General features: G+C 42.1%; 1 protein-coding gene across 2 annotated transcripts in view; it reads left to right on the top strand.

The window, feature by feature from the left end:
* The window catches only part of GNPAT (glyceronephosphate O-acyltransferase), a 38,800-nt gene that overhangs the window by 15,985 nt on the left and 2,882 nt on the right, over nucleotides 1–19,933 (top strand). For both annotated transcript variants that reach the window (XM_084624144.1, XM_084624143.1), the window contains exons 5-14: nucleotides 2,271–2,398; nucleotides 2,691–2,766; nucleotides 3,577–3,728; nucleotides 3,821–3,951; nucleotides 6,010–6,233; nucleotides 12,488–12,733; nucleotides 13,799–13,878; nucleotides 16,441–16,581; nucleotides 19,132–19,231; nucleotides 19,335–19,428. In XM_084624144.1, coding sequence (XP_084480270.1) covers nucleotides 2,271–2,398; nucleotides 2,691–2,766; nucleotides 3,577–3,728; nucleotides 3,821–3,951; nucleotides 6,010–6,233; nucleotides 12,488–12,733; nucleotides 13,799–13,878; nucleotides 16,441–16,581; nucleotides 19,132–19,231; nucleotides 19,335–19,428 — 1,372 coding nt within the window. The remainder of the gene's footprint in view (nucleotides 1–2,270; nucleotides 2,399–2,690; nucleotides 2,767–3,576; nucleotides 3,729–3,820; nucleotides 3,952–6,009; nucleotides 6,234–12,487; nucleotides 12,734–13,798; nucleotides 13,879–16,440; nucleotides 16,582–19,131; nucleotides 19,232–19,334; nucleotides 19,429–19,933) is intronic.

Genomic DNA, 19,933 nt, shown 5'->3' with positions numbered 1-19,933 from the left:
TTGGTGAATTTTTTTTATAGCATGTTTGAGCAAAATCCCACTAACTGCACTTCTCAGTAATGGTGGGGGAAAATACTTATGTCACTTTAAAAAGTTGCCATGTTTTTTCCTATACATGCAGATAATTGAAGCTGGATTCTGAAACTTGTTATGTGATTATTACTTATTGAAGAGTATCTACTTGAGCAAGTTGGGCGGGAGGGGAAATTGGTTTGGAGGAGGATGATTTGGTATGATTGAATACTGGCAGCTGCATATGTGCAGTAGAACATTTTCATATGTCTGTTGTGCTGTGCGTGGCTTTTTTTAAGTGCCCCTGTAAACATCTGATCTTGTGAAAAAGGTTCTGACCGCTCCTGAGAAAAGTGAGGTTTTGGAAAAAATTTCATCTCCCGTGATGAAAATCCAAAATCTTGAAAATTTTTGTGCAAATGAAATGCCAAGCTGCCTGGGAGCCCTGGCTCCACAGCAGCGAGCCAGGGAGCTTAGACCATGGGACTCCCGAGTAGCTATAGGTGCATTGCTGGGAGTCTGGGAAGCCCCGGGAAGCAGGCAAGCTGTGGAGGAGGACACAGGAGCCTGGAAGTCGTGGGAGCCATGGCTCTGCAACAAGCAAACTGGAGAACTGGGAGCTTGGGTTCCCTGGTAGCCAATCAAGCAGGCTGTTTGGGAGGTGGGAGGGAGCAGGTGAGCTGGCAGGGAACCATGTAAGATTTAATTGAAAACCTGTTCTGATTTCTGTTAAGACTTGTCAAAATCAACACATTCTCACAGAACGTTTTGCTTTTGATGAATTAGCATTTTCCAGCAGAAAAAATATTGCATGAGAAAACTTTCAACCAGCTTTAGCTGAGACCTTATTATGCGCTTTTCAGTATGTCAGTAGGTAGCGCTCAGTCTTAGGGACTTAACTTTGTGCTCTTCACATGCAAGGTGCTGCAGATGTGGCAATTACTTTATATATTAGGTATACACCTATCGTTGTATGATAGTAGTGGTACTATCCTACAAAGTTTTCAGAAGTACTCTGTATTAGCTTAACTTTCCTCCCATTGAAGTTAATGGGAGCAGAGTTAGACCAAAATGAATGCACCCTAAGTCATTTATGGCACTGCAATATACGTTAGTTCCTCAGCTATGTTCAGAACTTACTGTGCCTTACAACACACTATGGATTTAAGGTATGTTAGGCACTAATGGTGATTACAGATTTTATTCTTTATTCTTTTTCAATATAAGACATTAAATCCCAAATATATTTTTAATATGTTAAGATTAGTCACCAGAAATTAAGGTTGAAACTTTGAGCTCACTGTATTGCACGTGTATATGTTCTATTCTTCTCTTTCTAGTGAGATGTGTACCTTAATATGTGTGTTATCGTTTACTCTGTACTGCACTATAAAGTTATACAAGATATTCATGGCAACCAAGTTCATGTTGCTGTTGGAACTGTAACTTTTGTGTTTACTGACTTTGACATTCACTGTGCAACCTTAAAAGGTTCCCAAATATAGTGCATCAGAAGAAGATCCAAGAATCTAACAGGTCAAACTGTTTTCAAACTCTCCTGCATTATGTGACTCCCCAAACAATTCGTTGTTATAACGCAAGTGATCTAAATAACTTGCCAAAACCCAGAAAGGAGTAATCCTGATTCCTCAAGACTAGGAAACGCATAACAGCTGTACTTTCAAGTTCCTATTTTCCATGCCTCATAAAGTTGGCGAGCCAGACATCAACTATTGTAAATGGGCCTGGTTTCATTGACTTGAATAGAGCTAGGCCAACTTACATCAGCTCTGGATCTATTAGAATATATTTAAATGGATGTGTTGCTCCCTCTCAGGATTACTGAGGGCTTGTCTACATTTTACAGCACTGCAATGCTTAATGACGACACTACCTACACCGAAGGGAGAAGCTCTTCCTATTGGCATAGGTACTCCCCAAAGGCGGTAGCTATGTCAACAGGAGGAGCCCTCCTGTCAACATAGCGCTGTGTGGGCGTTCGGTCAGTATAACTGTTGCTCAGGAGTGTGAAAAGTCCACACCCCTGAGCGACTTAGTTATACCGACATAAGTTGGCGGTGTAGACCAAGCCTGAAATTACTATGGACTTTGTGTCAGTATAACAATGGCTATTTACATTACATCCCCAAAGAATTAGTCCTTTATGGCAACAGCTGAGGTCAGAGCTTCAGGGAAACCGATTAATATTCGGTGGCACAGTCAATCAATAAGTTTTGTGTTTGTTGTTTTCCCCACAGATTTCCTAGGAATGAAAATAGTTGGTGAGCTGCTACGAAGGTCAGGCGCTTTTTTTATGCGACGTACGTTCAGTGGGAACAGACTCTATTGGGCAGTTTTTGCTGAATATGTAAAAACAATGATAAGGGTAAATAAACTACTGAACAATTTTTTTAAAAGTACGTTTTAAAGCATTAGTTGACCTTACTGGCACATGTGTTCTATGAAAGATACATTAATGCAAAAAACTTTATTTGGTTAATTTAACTATATGCTGCTTTGGAGGTGATGGATGAATGTAGGTGTAGTGATGCCTGATGTTAGACTTGCGTGACTCCCAGCTTAAAATAAGCCTTTTTACTATGTGGAGAGAGAAGATTAAACATTATCATATTGATTTTTTTCCCCCAATCAACTTATTTTTTTGTTTTGTTTTGAAGAATGGCTATGCCCCAATTGAATTTTTTCTCGAGGGGACCAGAAGCCGCACCGCGAAGACTTTGACTCCAAAGTTTGGTACGTTGGTTGAAAAAGTTAAAATCTTCATTGAATTTGGGGATTTTCACTAGAGTACCTTACTGGGTTGCTGGGGGGAACCAAAACAATAGAATGTGGGAGAGTAGCAAGGTGGTCCAACGTATTCAGTGACCATGTGTAGTTGTGTGGCACCAAATGGCATAACATCGCACATGAGGTGTGTCCTCCGTGCAGTGTGACCTCACACACCATTTTGTAGAGCAAGTCTGTTGTGGGGTGGACAAATTCAGGAGCTGTATGGAATGGTCCTGTAGGCCTCCAGACCAGCCTACTGTACTGGTTAGTGTTGTGTTGTATACGTCCGAGCACAAGGGGCTCCTGTTCCGTGGCCGGGGCTGCTAGATGGTACCACAATACAAATAATAGAAACATACAAGATTCCTGATTCTCACACTGCCTCCCTGTGTGGCCTGATGCAAATCACTTAACCTCTCCCTGCTTCCCATCTGCAATGGGTGTAACAACAGTTATTTATCATCACAGAAGTGCTGAGAGATTGCTGGATGGAAGATGCTATGTGAATGCAAAGCAGTAGTATTGTTGTGTAAATACAGCACAGGTATTTGATCAAATGTAACACTTTTTTCATTTGCATTGTTTTAAAGCACAGACAGCAACTTTGGCTTATGCTTGCATCTGCATCGTGTGAGCACAAAGCGCATCTTCTAACATAGTTTTTGTCTATTGGTACACAACCAGATGCCTCCTTTCAATTGCAATTCAGCTTAATTTCCTTTCCAGAAGCCTCAGAATGTTGTTTTTTTTCCCCCTTCACCCACCTATTTACAGGTCTTCTCAGTATTGTGATGGAGCCATTTTTTAAACGAGAGGTTTTTGACACCTACCTTGTTCCAGTCAGCATCAGCTATGACAGGACATTAGAAGAATCCCTCTATGCATATGAACTTTTAGGAGTCCCTAAGCCCAAAGAGTCTACATCTGTATGTAAATATATTCAATAATAATACAATGTATTTGCCTCTCTGTATATCCCTGCAATATCAACTCACATTTTTCCCTCTCCTCACTTCAGGGGTTGTTGAAAGCCAGAAAAATCCTCAGCGACAATTTTGGAAGCATACATGTGTATTTTGGGCAGCCTGTATCACTCAGAACATTGGCATCTGGCAGAATCAATTGGTGTCCTCATAACTTGGTCCCAAGGTACCAGAACATCTGATCTCCCAATAGTTTGGGTTCAAATCTATAATTTGTTTGTTTTTGACTCATGTGAAACAGCGAAGGCTGGAGAGTAGCATTTTTCTTTTCATCTCCATGCTGGGAGCAGGTCAGGTTCGTTCTTTCTTCTCCCCTCTACTTGATCTGACCATTCAGGCAGCTCAGCCGTGTTTCTCTAAAAATCAGGCACTAGTGTGATTCCAGTGATCAAGTATTTCTGAAGAAGCTCATTCTTTGTTACTTGTTTTGTGAGTGTCACTGAGTACCCTATTCAAGATTATGGTGATGTATATATGTGCCATGCTAGGCTCTCAAATGCAGAGCTCTACCATCGAGAGTTGTCAGTAATTGAAGTATCTCAGTTGTTTCACCATTTCAGGTCTTCCTCTTCCCCCACCACTGCCACCTTCTTCATTGCAGACAGCGTGTGTCCTTGTGCCAGGAAGTGGTAATTTTCTGACAGGATGAATGGTTTCCCAATTTGATATCTGGAATTTAAGATTTTCATGGCTTTTGTTTGAGGATAGCAGACGTTATAGCCCCAAGCTCCTGGAGCGGTGAAAAAGCTGAAGTGTAGGATGTGGTATCGACAGTGGTCTCTGCCCACCACAAAGCATAGGATATGTCTCGGTGAAGGATTCATGGCTAAATGGAAATAAGCATCGTGGGGGTCAAAGGAGACAAACCAATCTCCCAGGCCCAGAGAAGGAGTGATCGCTGCTAGGATTACCATTCTGTACCACTGGGTGTGAACAAAGGTGTTGAGTATACTGACATCCAGAATTGGTCTCCACCCCATTTTTCTTTGGGACCAGGAATCACATTGAATCCTTTCCCAATGAAGTCCCGTGGAACAGATTTGATCGGCCCCAGTGTTAGGGGGATTGTACCTCCTGCCTCAGAAGACTCTTGTGAGAGGGGTCCCTGTAGAAGGGGCGGGAGGAGGCGAGGGAGCAGAAAGAAGCTGAACTGGATAGAGTAACCTGTGGATACAACTTTCAAGATCCATCTGTCCGAGATGATGAGCTCCCAGGAAGACAGAAAATGGATATTTAAAAGCACCTCTTAACTGCAAACCTCTTGGCAAAGGATTTGTATTCCCCACTATTATGGGGATTCATCGGCACTGCCCTGATCATCTAGATGCTTTTCCCCTTGCATGCTATCATCGCCTCTGTCTTGTCTGGACTCTGCTTCCTCCAGCTTATATTCATCCAAGTCTCTGCCTCCAACACAGGTAAGGCAGACACTACAGCTGTGAGAAGGAAAGATTTTTCGACTTTGCACGGGGCAGAAAGAACCTCAGGCCAACTCTGGAAATTTACTACATTCTCTTTACAAACCAACTTTGGCTTTCAATCATTTTCAGTGTCTAAAAGAGGTGGTGTGATTGGAGGGTAATGTAGTTAAGGAGTTAAGTGTGTGAGAGAATGTTTGTGTAATACAGCATTCTGGAGAGAGTGAAGGGTTTACCATTGTTTAACACCCAAAATCAAAGCCCCATACATAATGCAAATATGTAACCATGTTGTTAGCTGCAAAATTTACCTTTTCCCACGGAGTTGCAAATATGTGTTTATATTGCATAAATCCACAAAAACAACCATTCTCCCTAAGCTGGACATAGAATCCAGAAAGGCTACCCTCCTTTTGAGCTGCTTTATCCTGGCAGGTGTGATATTTCTTTGCTATAATGCAAACAGACAATATGCATTAGCAATATATTTTCACATTATATGGTATTTTTGGAATCTTTTCAATAAAGTGGAAGGTTTTGAATGATTTTTTTGTAATCAGTTAACATAAGTCTTGCTTAGATCTGGAAGCCTTGCTTCATAATTTAGGTCTCGTGTACTTGCATAATTGCCCAAATGTGTTAGGTGCTGTACTGTGGGTACAATGGGCAGAAGAGTATCTATGTGAGAGAACATACATATATGGGTACAGTACAGGACTAATGGGATTAGGATATAAATTATATCCTAGGATGTAGTGCTTCTTCTTGGTTGTAATGTATTATGTTATTTCGACTTTTCCTTTCAGGCATCTTCCCCAAAGGCTATCTGAGGATATCCAGGAATTTGTTACTGATATAGCCTACAAAATAGAGCTTCTACAGATAGAAAACATGGTTCTGAGCCCCTGGGTATTAATTGCTTCTGTCCTGCTCCAGAATTTGCCAGCCATAGATTTTGAACTTCTGGTTGAAAAGACACTTTGGCTGAAAGGCTTAACGCAGGCTTTTGGAGGATTCCTCGAGTGGCCTGGTACGCAGAGAAAGTTATATTTCTTTTGCTAAGGAAAGTTACACTGTGAAGTGAGTTTTATTTATGTTGAAGCAGTACTAAAAGCCGAGCTTAGGAGTTTTAGTCCTGATCAAAAAATTTTGACTGAAAATCCAGTCATATGGAGACAGAACAGATATGCTACTTTTTTGAGGTGTGAAGCGGTAAAGGGGGAGAAACTCCAGTATAATTATATTAAAACAGTACTGAGATTTGCGTAATATTGTTTCTTTATCCAAACCCTAACTTTTGAAAGCATGGGTCACAGAACGTTATCTGAGCTGCAACAGGAGCTCAGTACATTACTAAGTCTAAAGTTTGATATCCAGTGTAATGTAAACTGCCCCTGTAATCAAGAACTCTCTCGAACACATGCACAGAAAGTCACATTACAACTTTGATTTTTATTTTTTTCTTCTATTCCATAGTTTGAGAGTGTTTATTCCTGCCTCAGGGTTCGCTCTCCTGCCCAATTCTTTAATTTAAGCATTCTTTATATTTAACCTCTCCTTAAAGTGGCTCGTGATACTTCATATGGGGAGCCACTGAGAGTTATGCAAGCCAAAACGATGAGCGTAATCCAGTCTCATGCTTCAGTGTATAAGTAGTAACATACATAAAGAACTTAGTTTACACTATATATGATTAAGACGACAGTTTTTCTTCAAAGTCTCTCAAATATATAAACTATAGTCCAAGCAGGTCTTTACTCTAGTGCTCATTTGTACATAATCAAAAGGGGGAATATTTTTAAACAGTGCAGGCAGGGCTGGATTAACTCTCCTGTGGGTCTGGGGCTATTAGATTTTGTGGCACCCCTGTATACAAGTCTTTTTCCTAATTTAAAACAAAATTATCACAATTATAGCATCGAGGCTATTAATGCTATACTAAACTTGTCTTTTAATTAACATTAAGCTGTTCTGTGGTTACATTTCAGTCTTAACATGTAGAATATAATTAAGTTAATTCAAAATAGCCTACTTCTTACCTTAGAACAGCTGTTATATTAGTTTCTTTCTGGGAGGGAGTTTGGGTGCAGGAGGGGGCTCCAGGCTAGGGCAGAGTGTTGGGGTGCAGCTGAGGGGTGTGGGCTCTGGGAAGGGGTTTGGTGCAGGAGGGGATTCTGACTTGGGGCAGGAGGCTGGGGTGCAGGAAGGTGTGCGAGGTGTAGACTCCAGCCAGGAGGCACTTACCACAGGCAGCTCCTGGCTAGTGGTGCAGCAGGGTTCAGGCAGGCTGCCTGCCATAGCCCCATGCTGCTCCCAGAAGCAGCTGGCTGCTGGCACGTTTCTGCCGCCCCTGGCAGGGAGGGGGACAGCGTGTCTCCGTGTGCTGCCTGTGCCCGCAAATGCAGCCCCCACAGTTCCCATTGGACAGGAACCAGCCAATGGGAGCTGTGGGGACGCTGCTGGGGGCGTGAGCAGTGCACAGAGCGGCCTCCCCCACCCCACCCTGCCAGGGGCTGCAGAGACATGCCAGCAGCCGGCTGCTTCCGGGAGTGGTGTAGGGCCATGGTATGCAGGCAGCCTGCCTGAGCCCTGCTGTGCTGGGGCCCCCTTTACCCCAGGGCCCTGGGCTGCAGCCCCTAAATCCCTGCATTAATCCAGCCCGAACTGCAGGGCAAAAATAGACATACTACACTGTAACAGAACTCTGTCCATCACAAAAGAACAACCCATCTCTCTCCCCTCCGGATACTTCAGTTTTTTGACTGAAGGAAAGCTCTGCCTTTGGAAGCCCAGTAAAAATAACTACCCAAATGAGAGATGTCCCGAATCAACAGCCTTATTGCAAAGTGAATTAAAGAATACTCCAAATGTAGGCATTTTGCAGGGTTTTGTTTTGTTTTGTTTTTTTAAACAATCCTACTAAAACAAAAAATTATCTTTATAAGTAAGACCCTACTTGAACTGCGGTATGACTGTCAAATAATTGTGGTTGAGTTGCAGACAAGACATGGAAAATTGTGGAAAAGTAATAATGGACCTTTCATTATTTTGTGGTAGTTTGGAAAAGCCAGAGTAGACCTATTTGTTTAAGAAAAATTTGCTGGAACTATATGAACACTCAATATTATGCTGTTAATTTTTTTTTTTTATAAGCAGACATTTAGCTGCAACTGTATTACGGTCATGAATGCATGGGACTGACAGAGGGAACTCCCACTGTCAGCTGCCTGGGGCTAACAAAATTGTGGTGGAAGCCTAATATTGTGGGATCCGCAATTTCTGCAATATCGCGGTTTAAGTAGGACCTTAGTTATAAATAAGGAGATGATTCTGTCATGGATTCCATGACTTTCTGGGACCTCTGTGACTTCTTGGCAGGGCCACTGCAGTGTCAGCTCCATGGCTGCGGGAGCAGCAACTGCTGGGACGGCCACCAGCCCCAAGGCTGCCGGAGCCATGGTCCCCAGCATGCCAGAGCAGTGGCTGGGGTTGGGTCAGCCCCCTTGGAGCTGGAGCAGCAGCAGTCAGCCCGTGCCGCAGGAGCAGTGGTGGGATTGGAGCAGCCGCAGGCCCTCGGTAGCGATCTGACTGTTTGTCCTTCCCCAACCCCCAGGGTATTTTTAGTAAAAATCAGGGACAGGTCACGAGCTTCTGAGAATTTTTGTTTGTCTGTGATCTGTCCCTGACTTTTACTAAAAAATACATAATCTTAACCTTAGTTATAAGTATAATCTGGGCACTGGAACATAGACATTTTCTTGTAAATGAGCTCTCTAATAATTTTTGCTTCCATTAAAACGGGGGTGGGCAAACTATGACCCACTTTGGATCCGGCCCACGGGATTGCCACCCCTGTGGCACCGCAGGCCCCACACCACTCCAGGAAGTGGCCAGCACCACATCCCTGGGGGACGGGGGGTAGAGGGCTGAGCACACTGCCCTTGCCTGTGGGTATCTTCCCCCAGAGCTCCCATTGGCTGGGAACGGGGAACCGCAGCAAATGGGAGCTTCGGGGGAGGTACCCACAGGCAAGGGCAGCGCGCTCAGCCGTCTGCCCCCACTTCCCCAGGGGCCGCAGGGACGTGGTGCTGGCCGCTTTCTGGAGCAGCACGGTGCTGGGGCCAGGGCAGGCAGGCCGGGAGCCTGCCCTGGCCCCGGTGTATGCCTCTGCCACTCCGGAGTCGCTCCAGAGCCCTCACCCTGAACCCCTCCTGCACCCCACACCCCAACTCCCTGCCCCAGCCCTACATTCATAGCCCTGCATGCAATTTCCTCACCCAGATGTGGCCCTCGGACCAAAAGGTTTGCCCACCCCGCATTAAAATGTTGTTGCACTTCTGCAAAGTGAGGGGAGCTTTGATATCTTATCTGATATCACTTGGCGCCACTAGATACTACAGTAATGTAAATTATAAGCAATGACAATCTCTGCTGATGGTCCTTCCCTCCCTCTGAGGGCTGTAGTTCATCAGGAATAAAACAGCTAATCTAAATTGCTGTAAAATGTCAAACCACAGATTCTCAATTTCCTTCTTTTTTTTTTTTTCCTTCCCCGTGAGTTTATCCTTAAACTTGATGATGTGGTATTCTGGATTCTGAAAAGTTCTTCCACTAGGTGTTTGTATCTTTGGAGCCCTTGGTTGCTTTACAGAAGTTTTCAGACCTCCAGATGTGGTCTGAAATTCTGTGATCTGGAACACTCAGCAACCAGATTTTTTTAAATATATGATATGACTGATATATACTTGCAGGTATATTACTCATGATGCATTGAAGGGATCCAGGCATTTAAGCAGCATTTGTGTGGCACATCAGCAGTTTTTTTTTTTAACAGGTCAGCAGCGGTAGCATCCCAGCAGTCAAAAACTGTGGTCCTAGCTTGGCCCACGGTACTCATCTCTTAGACCATGTCTGCTAGCAGTGGTCTCTTTGGCCCTCCATGTTCTGTAAAACTAAATGGCAGAATCACCTCCATTTACTGTTAAAATAAGCAACCTATATTGTCAAAATGCAAGACAAAAGACTGATGATAGAGCAGATTCCACTATTTTGCACTGGCCGTTTTATGGGGCCTGGTTTATACTTAAATTGTAAGTTGATATAGCTATGTTGCTTAAAGGTATGAAAAATCCTCATCCCAGAGTGACCTAACTATGCTAAGCTAACCCCTAGCATAGATGCAGCTAGGCTAATGGAAGAATGCTTCCATCAATGTAGCCGTTGTTACTCTGGGAGATGATGTTCCTACAGTAACAGAGAAACCCCTTCTGTGAGTGTAGGCTCCATTTCTATTACAAGCTTATGCCAGCATAGCCATGGTGATGTAGCTATGCTGGTATAGTCCCCCATAGCATAGACAAGCCCTGGGTATGATTACACATTTGGGTTTTTTTTACTTTGAGTTATTAATTTGAAGTAGTTAGTAGCTGTTTGTAATACATTGGGCTTATTTATCTACTGTTGAAATGTACTTGTGTAAGAAAACTATATTAAAGGATTGCAAAACAACCTGTCTGCCTCACCACTTCTCACCCAGTTGAGCAACTTTAATGCACTGGCAAAGATAGGATGACACGTTGAAGCAGCAGATAAGCCACTAGCTGCTTGGGGATGAAGGTTATGTTAAAATTGATTTTTAAAAGAAACAAATGTACCCCTTCAATGTCCTGTAGATTGGCATGCACACAATCCTATGATCATATGTTTTACCTCTTCATGTTCAGTTTAAGGTTATTGTCTATTCCCTTGCATGTTAATATATTCTGGTCAGACAAAGAATATTGTCTCATATTCTACACTGAGAATGTTTTGAAACAATTAGTTTAAATAAATTAAAATATCTGAATCAGTCAAAGTAGAATAACTCAAGCTAAGCTTTTTGAGTGGAAGAGGCTGTGCATATGCTGTGTATTTTTGATCTCATACCACAATTCTGGGATGTGCTTTTCTTAATTTTTTTTATCTGCTATACGCTCCTCTTTGCAAACACTCACTTACATCTTTGAATAGCGTTCTCAGAAAAACTGTTCTTGAAAAAGTGTGCCAGGGATATGTCTTATGGAACTTTGAGCTTGGGTACAGTCTGTTATCTCTGTAAGCAGGTGTGTTACGCATGATGGTCCCATTTTTACTACTTTTAGTTTAAGGTGAGTTTGAGGGATCTTTGGTTTGTGGGAATTTGCTTTTACCTTGACAGAAGGGTAGATGAGAATTAAAAATGTACGTTTGCAGATCTAAAATAAATGTGGTGAACAGAGCTATGCAGTGTACCTGTCTAATAGTGTAGATCTGTGTTCTCCATTGAGAGGTTCAGAACAGCGGTTACCCACTTTTGGTTGCAGAGAAGGAAGGAGACTACTTCGTATTTCCCAAATTCACGGCCCTGAAAAACACGTCATGGACCATGAAAGCTGGACTCCCCCTGTGAAATCTGCTTTTTTGTGTGTGTTTTTACCCTATGCTATACAGATTTCACGGGGGAGACCAGCGTATCTCAAATTGGGGGTCCTGACCCGAAAGGGAGTGGGGGGGGTACACAAGGTTATTTTAGGGGGGTATTGCCACCCTTCCTTCTGCACTGCCGTCAGAGCTGGGTGGCCGGAGGGCGGCAGCTATTGGCCAGGGTCCCAGCTGTGAAGGCAGCACCCCACCAGCAGCAGCGCAGAAGTAAGGGTGGCAACACCATACCAGGCCATCCTTCCTTCTGTGCTGCTGCCTGCAGAGCTGGACCCTCAGTCAGCAGCTGCCATGCTCTGGCGGCCCTGCACTGCTGCCTTCTGGCTGCCCAGTTCTGAAGGCAGCAGTGCAGGGCAGCCAGAGAGTGGCAGCTGCTGACTGATGGCCCAGCTCTGCAGGCAGCAGCGCAGAAGTGTAAAAGTGTCAATACCACAACCCCCACTACAATAACCTTGTGATCCACCCACAACTCCGTTTTGGGTCAGGACTCCTACAATTACAACGCTGAAATTTCAGATTTAAATAGCTGAAATCATGAAATTTATGATTTTTAAAATCCTGTGACTATGAAATTGACCAAAATGGACCGTGAATTTGGTAGGGCCCTACTGGTAAGGTCTAGGTTGTAGTTCCAGCAATGCCTGTAATTATTGTCTCCACCTCACCCTATGTTTTTTCCTGCCTCTTTCCAACATGGATCATCCTGGAACAGGTTTCTAAGTGTTCCTAGAGGTAAAAATTGTTCTGGGTTTTAAAATATAATGTAATATACATTCCGTACATACTTTTTCCTTTAGCATGTGCCTGAGTGTTATGTCCTTTTACTAGATAATCTATGTGCCAATAAAGCAATCACGTCCAGCGTTGCCCTGCACTCCAACATTGTGAGCCTTGTCAATGGCCAAGTGGTTTTAAATGACATGGGAATGGAGGCTGGAGCTACAGAGGAGCTTGTTTTTAAACAGGCGCTCTCCATCCTCATGTGTGGAGCCTACAGGAACCAGTTGCTAAATGTGTTTGTGCGCCCATCTCTGGTGGCTGTAGCATTGCAGATGACGCAAAGTTTCAGAAAAGGTAACTTCATAATATTAACATATTCTAAGGGAGGTTGACCTGATCAGAGGTGTTGGGCACCTGGAGTGCCTGCTGATGTCACGGGGTGCTAACCAAATTGAATATTTACACCAACATTCAGAGTGAGGCCCACTGGCATCAGATTTTGAGGGTTTTTTTTTTTTCCCCAGCTTTTTTAATGCCCTCTTCACACTAGCACAAAGCTAACCCATTTTCACAGCCATGTTACAGCATTCCTCTGGGAACCACGACAGATGTTTTTGCAATGTATTCAGTCATGGGACAAGTTAATGTGACTCTCATGATTCCTGACAGTACTTATACTGATCTGTGACATATTACTGATTTGAAAGTAGATACTCTGCAGGCCTTTCTCTTGTTGGCTTCTGATTTGCACTGGGAGCTTGCCTGGGAGGACCAACTCCTGCAAACAGACAGTGTAAATAGCTTTCCACGCTCCAGTTGTGGTATATGGAGCAGTATTTGATACACGCTACTTCCTTTAGTAAGGTCTGAATGCTGTTTGATAGGGTTGTGGAATAGTTTAGTGTGGACATGGCCTTGCTCTGACTGTTCAGGTGTTTGAGTGTGTGTACACATATTCTGACACTACCTGCATCCTAGATTTATTCCCATAGAGTGCAGTTTGTCTCTCCATGTCCTTGCTTGTTTCAGTGAAATATTGTAGCAGTCAGTACTTTCCCTTGTTCAGTACTTGCGATACATTTTTTTAAACAGAAAATGTTTGATTTGGCAAAGATTAATTTTAAACATCTACAGTATTTCCTGTATGTTCAGGGAGGTTGCACAAATACAACCAACTTCTTCCCTTTTTTTTAAGATTAGTTGCATAAAGTATATAGGTGATACTATTTCAAGTTGAATCAGTCTCTGTGCACATGCTTATATTTTTTTTGTCAAAACATTTGTGCTAATTGTGCCCTGTTAAAAATTTCCTCTTACACTGAAGGCTCCCCCCCCCTTTATTTTACAAATGACTTAAATGAACAATGTTATATCCTTAACCTTATCTTTTCCTCCTCCCCCCCCCCCCCGCCCACCCAGAGGAAATCTATAGCTGCTTCAACTTCTTGCGAGACATTTTTTCTGATGAGTTCATCTTCTTCCCTGGCATTGCATTGAAGGTAAAACCATCCTGTGTAAATAAATAAGGGTACATGTAATTTTATCTGGGTACATGATGGATTAGCTTTAGGAGTCTCCGTAATGGGAGTTCTGTGTCAAATTCTTTGAGCCTGAGATCTGTCAGATCTCCGCTAAGCAGGAGTGAGCCTGATCAGTACATGGGAAGAACATCTCAAAGGAAAACCAAGTGTAGGTCATTCAGTAAATGCCAAGTTCTACCATGAGTAAGATTTTGCAGCAGTTTCTCCATATAGCATTAAAGGGCTTGTGCTGCTGAAAGAAGAGTCTTTCAGGTGAGATATAAAACTACTACCCCTTGGCCCACACCGCTTCCCGCAGCCCCCGTTGGCTTGGAACGGTGAACCGCGGCCAGTGGGAGCTGCAATTGGCCGAACCTGTGGATGCTGTAGGTAAAAAAAACCGTCCTGGCCCACCAGTGGATTTCCCTGACAGGCCGCGTTCCGAAGGTTGCCGATCCCTGCTTTAGCATCTACAAGCCCACTCAGTCCTCCTCCTTGTTCAGCCAATCGCTAAGACAAATAAATTTGTTTACATTTAACGGGAGATACTGCTGCCTGCTTCTTATTTACAATGTCACCTGAAAGTGACAACAGGTGTTCGCATGGCACTTTTGTAGCTGGTGTTGCAAGGTATTTACGTTCCAGATATGCTAAACGTTCGTATGCCCCTTCATGCTTCGGCCACCATTCCAGAGGACATGCTTCCATGCTGATGATGATCGTTAAAAAAATGTGTTAATTAAATTTGTGACTGAACTCCTTGTGGGAGAATTCTATGTCCCCTGCTCTGTTTTACCCACATTCTGCCATATATTTCATGTTATAGCAGTCTAGGATGATGACCCAGCACATGTTCATCTTAAGACCACTTTCACAGCAGATTTGACAAAACGCAACGAACTTACCAATGTGAGATTTCTAAAAATAGCTACAGCATTCGACCCAAGGTTTAAGAATCTGAAGTGCCATCCAAAATCTGAGAAGGACAAGGTGTAGAGCATGCTTTGAGAAGTCTTAAAAGAGCAACACTCAGGTGTGGAAACTACAGAACCTGAAACACCGAAAAAGAAAAATCAACCTTCTGCTGGTGGCATCCGACTCTCATGATGAAAATGAACATGCATCAGTCTGCTCTGCTTTGGATCATTATTGAGCAGAACCCATCATCAGCATGGACATACTTCCCCTGGAAGGGTGGCTGAAGCATGAAGGGACATATGAATCTTTAGCACATCTGGCATGTAAATATCTTGCGACGCTGGCTACAACAGTGCCATGCGAATGTCTGTTCTCACTTTCAGGTGACATTGTAAACAAGAAGTGGGCAGCATTATCTCCTGCCAATTGTAACCAAACTTGTTTGTCTGAGTGACTGACTGAAATAGGACTGAGTGGACTTGTGGGCTCTAAAGTTTTACATTATTTTATTTTTGATTGCAGTTATTTTTTTGTACAGAATTCTACATTTGTAAGTTCAACTTTCATGATAGAGAGATTGCACTCCAGTACTCGTAATGTGGGAATTGAAAAATACTCTCTTTCTTGGTTTTTTACAGGGCAAATATTTGTAATAATAAATATAAAGTGAGCACTGTACACTTTGTAGTCTGTATTGTAATTGAAATCAGTATATCTGAAAATGTAGAAGACAAAAATATTTAAAGAAATGGTATTCTATTGTTTAACAGCACGATTAATTGCAATTAAATTTTTTTAATCGCTTGACAGCACTACTAGAATATTTTATGTACATTAACTTTTTTTTTGCTCTGTTTGCTGATTGGAAATATCAAATTTAATGTAATGATTATTTCTAACTGGAAAAGTTCAGAGACAGTGCTCATCTCCAGAAGCAAACCAGGAACTGGAAGATTAACGTAACCAGTCTTTTTTGAGCCAAAATAAGCTGGTGCCAAAGCACTACTTCAGAAATAGAACTTTTACAGACCTTGGCAGAAATTTAGGCACTGAATTCCCATGGACTTTCCATAGGCGTTAAGTGCCTAAACGTCATTTATGTCTTTGAAAATCTCCTGCCTTATCTTAAGTAGGAAAACCAGTTTTGTTTGACCTTATGATAACTAACTCCACTTCAACCATGGCATGGTCCCTACTCCAGAGAGCTTTTAACATGTTTTATGTTAGATGGTTGTCATTGATGCTAGCGGAGAGCCTCGGGTTGACCACGACCAGCTAACACCCATCATACTGGGACAAAGTCCTAGATTAAGTGATGTAGGCTAATGTAATGCCAACTTCTTTCCTAGACAAGACAAGGTCCCAGAGGCCTTCCTGTGAAGATAGAGAGGCCATTCTATTATGAGGCTCCCAGTTTGAGAATATAAACTTGGTGAAAATATGAACTCAATACCTGTTTAGAAATTGATTCTTGGTATATCTGAGAGTGTCTAGAAAACTTCTTTCAGAAACTTCAGTGGCAGGCTGATGGTAGCTGTGTGCTTTATTTTCATGAGGAGACTTAGCTGCACTTGTCCTAGTTGGGAAAAGTACCAATTACACTGTTTTTCCTTTGTCCTACAGGACTTTGAAGAAGGATGTTTTCTGCTTACAAAATGTAATGTAATTCAAGTGACTCCCCAGGAAATCATCTTTACAGAGAAAGGAAATTCTGTAGCAGCTTTTTTGGCAGCTCTGTTCAGGCCTTTTATGGAAGGTTACCAGGTACACAGTTCTTCACAAAGTTTGCACCTACTCTCTCCCGTCTCCAACTCATAATTTCCATGGGGAATGACATGAGTCATAGTTCTTCTGTGGTACAAACACTAAGTATTAGCGTGGGTGGGAGTGGAAGGGAGAAGATACATAGTAGTAGTAAGTTTTATCCAATGATTTGAAGAGATTGGTTCCCTCTCGTGACACAGATTTTAAAAAAAAAATGACAGGGTAATTAACTTTATGTGGTAGTGCTAAGGGTCTTATGACAGGCTAGTTGGAGCTGTGGTATCTTATACAATTGAATCTGCATGTGAGGGTTGGTGTTCTGGCCCTGTGAAGGGCAGTTTATTTAAGAAGAGAAATCCAGAGCAACAAACACCTTGTCCTGTTTAGGTCCCAGCACAAAAAGTGCCCAAGTCAAAAATAAATGAGGTTTTCAGCCAAAAGAGGAAGGGTAGGCTACCTGGTTCCCTTAGCTCTAGCCCTCTCCCTTTAAAATAATTCCCTCTGGATTTATAAAGCCCACTTCTCAGGGAATCTGTTGTTAATGGGCTAATTGCCAGTCCTTAAAAGGAGGACTTCTTTAGCATATGTAAGTGGATAGTATGCAAACTGCAGAAGTTGGTTGTATGTTTGGCTAAAGCCTGTGTGGGAATTCTTCGCCCTGTCAGTGTTTATTTTAATTCTCTCCCCCCCCCCCGCCGAAGCCTACCAAAACTAAATAACTCTTTACACTTCTTAAATAAAATAAATATGCTAGAAGAGGATAGCAAATTCCCACCACTGTGAAACCGTGTCAGTTATTGGTTAGATCATAGCGGTCAGGGTCATAAGAACGTCCATACTGGGTCAGACCAAAGGTCCATCTAGCCCCGTATCCTGTCTTTCCACAGTGGCCAATGCCAGGTTCCCCAGTGGGAATGAACAGAACAGGTAATCATTAAGTGATCCATTCCCTGTCGTCCATTCCCAGCTTCTAGCAAACAGAGGCGAGGAACACCATCCCTGCCCATCCTGGCTAATAGCCATTGATGGACCTATCCTGCATGAATTTATCTAGTTCTTTTTTTAACCCTGTTATAGTCTTGGCCTTCACAACATCCTCTGGCAAGGAGTTCCACAGGTTGACTGTGCATTGTGTGAAAAAATACTTCCTTTTGTTTGTTTTTAAACCTGCTGCCTATTAATTTCATTTGGTGACCCCTAGCTCTTGTGTTATGAGAAGGAGTAAATAACACTTCCTTATTTACTTTCTCTGCACCAGTCATGATTTTGTAGACCTCGATCATATTCCCCCTTAGTTATCTCTTTTCCAAGCTGAAAAGTCCCAATCTTATTCATCTCACCTCATACGGCGGTTGTTCCAAAATGCCTAATAATTTTTGTTGCCCTTTTCTGAACCTTTTCCAATTCCAATATATCTTCTTTGAGATGGGGCGATCACATCTGCATGCAGTATTCAAGATGTAGGCGTACCATGGATTTATAAAGGGGCAATATGATATTTTCTGTCTTCTAATCTATCCCTTTCCAAATGATTCCCAACATTCTGTTTGCTTTTTTGACTGCCGCTGCACAGTGAGTGGATGTTTTGGGAGAACTATCCACAATGATTCCAAGATCTATCTATCTTGAATAGTAACAGCTAATTTAGACCCATCATTTTATATGTACAGTTGGGATTATGTTTTCCACTGTGCATTACTTTGCATTTATCAACATTGAATTTAATCTGCCGTTTTTTTGCCCAGTCACCTGGTTCTGAGAGATCCTTTTGTAGCTCTTCGCAGTCTGCCTGGGACTTAACTATCTTAAGTAGTTTTGTATCATCTGCAAATTTTGCCACCTCACTGTTTACCCCATTTTCCAGATCATTTATGATTATGTTAAATAGGACTGGGCCCAGTACAGACCCCTTAGGGACACCGCTATTTACCTCTCTCCATTCTGAAAACTAACCATTTATTCCTACCCTTTGTTTCCGATCTTTTAATCAGTTACCAATCTATGGGAGAACCTTCCCTCTTATCCCATGACTGCTTACTTTGCTTAAGAGCCTTTGGTGAGGGACCTTGTCAAAGGCTTTCTGAAAATCTAAATACACTATGTCCACTGGATTCCCCTTGTCCACATGCTTGTTGGTCTATTGCTGGCTCTTCCACTGACTCACTGTTGACCTAGGACAGGTTACTTCACTTCTGGATCTCACTTTCCCCATCTGTGAAATGGGTGTTGCTGAAAAGGAATGTCACTTTTGACAGCAAGGCAACTTTTTCAAAGACAAGGACCATAAACCAGTTTCTAATAGTATTTAAAACAATACTGACCGAATAATAAATCATAAGATTCTTGTTATGATTACCCAAACAATATTAAAATTTTCTAATGCTTTGCATAATGTTATATTTGTTAGCCTACTAAAAATGTGTCTTCCAAATTGATGATTATTAGGATATGTTATTCCTTTAAAAATATTTGTTTGTAATTAAAGACCAATTCAAGTTACAGAATAAGAGGAAAAGCTCAAATACTTTTTTAAAAACTTTTATTTTTTAGATAATCGGCAGATATCTTTCAAAAGAAATAAAAGAGGCCTTTACCGAGAAGCAGTTTATACTTGGAATCCGTAACTTTGCTTTTCAGCTTCTTGAGACAGGTATGTTTGCTTTGTATGATGATGTTGGTGCTGTGATTCCTTACATGTGTAATAGTTTGAGTAATTAATGGACTTTTAATTGCCCCCTATGCTTTCTCTGTAGGAAGCACTCCATGTTATGAAGTTTTGTCTTCTGATTTGCAGAAAAATGCCTTGGCAGCTTTTGTGCGCCTAGATGTAGTGAAGAAGATGAAAACGTAAGTAATATAAGAGGCCCTCAGGTTTGCAAGAATATTATTAGTAAAAAAATTTTGCTGAGGTCTGGACACAAAAGTTGGAGGTAAATGCAGACAATGTGTTGTCATTATGAGTCTAACTAGATCCAAGGTTGAGATCTAACGTAATTATCAATTGCAATGAGTGGTTGTACTTTGGAGATACTTCCGTTAGTATACCATAATTCACATACAGAACCATGGGGCTCTTTTATCTGATATCTTAATGGTTGACCTATAAAATACTAAACAATATATTACAACCCTGATTTTCTGAACTTGAGCCAACTACAGTTTGATTATATACCCCCCAGTGTCATACTGAGTCACAAAGTTGGCACCTTCTTTGTATGTGCCAGTTCCCCAAATATGGCATCTCTTCATTCTATACTAGGATTATGCGATCTGAAATACAGAATTTACAGATTTCACTAGCTGGCTTTTAAATCTCTGGACCCCATTTCTTTTTTATCTTGAGGTATGAGGT

Source organism: Lepidochelys olivacea (genome assembly GCF_965140295.1).
Source record: "Lepidochelys olivacea isolate rLepOli2 genome assembly, chromosome: 3".
Lineage (NCBI taxonomy): Eukaryota > Metazoa > Chordata > Testudines > Cheloniidae > Lepidochelys > Lepidochelys olivacea.
This window is presented reverse-complemented; position numbering and strand designations above follow the sequence as displayed.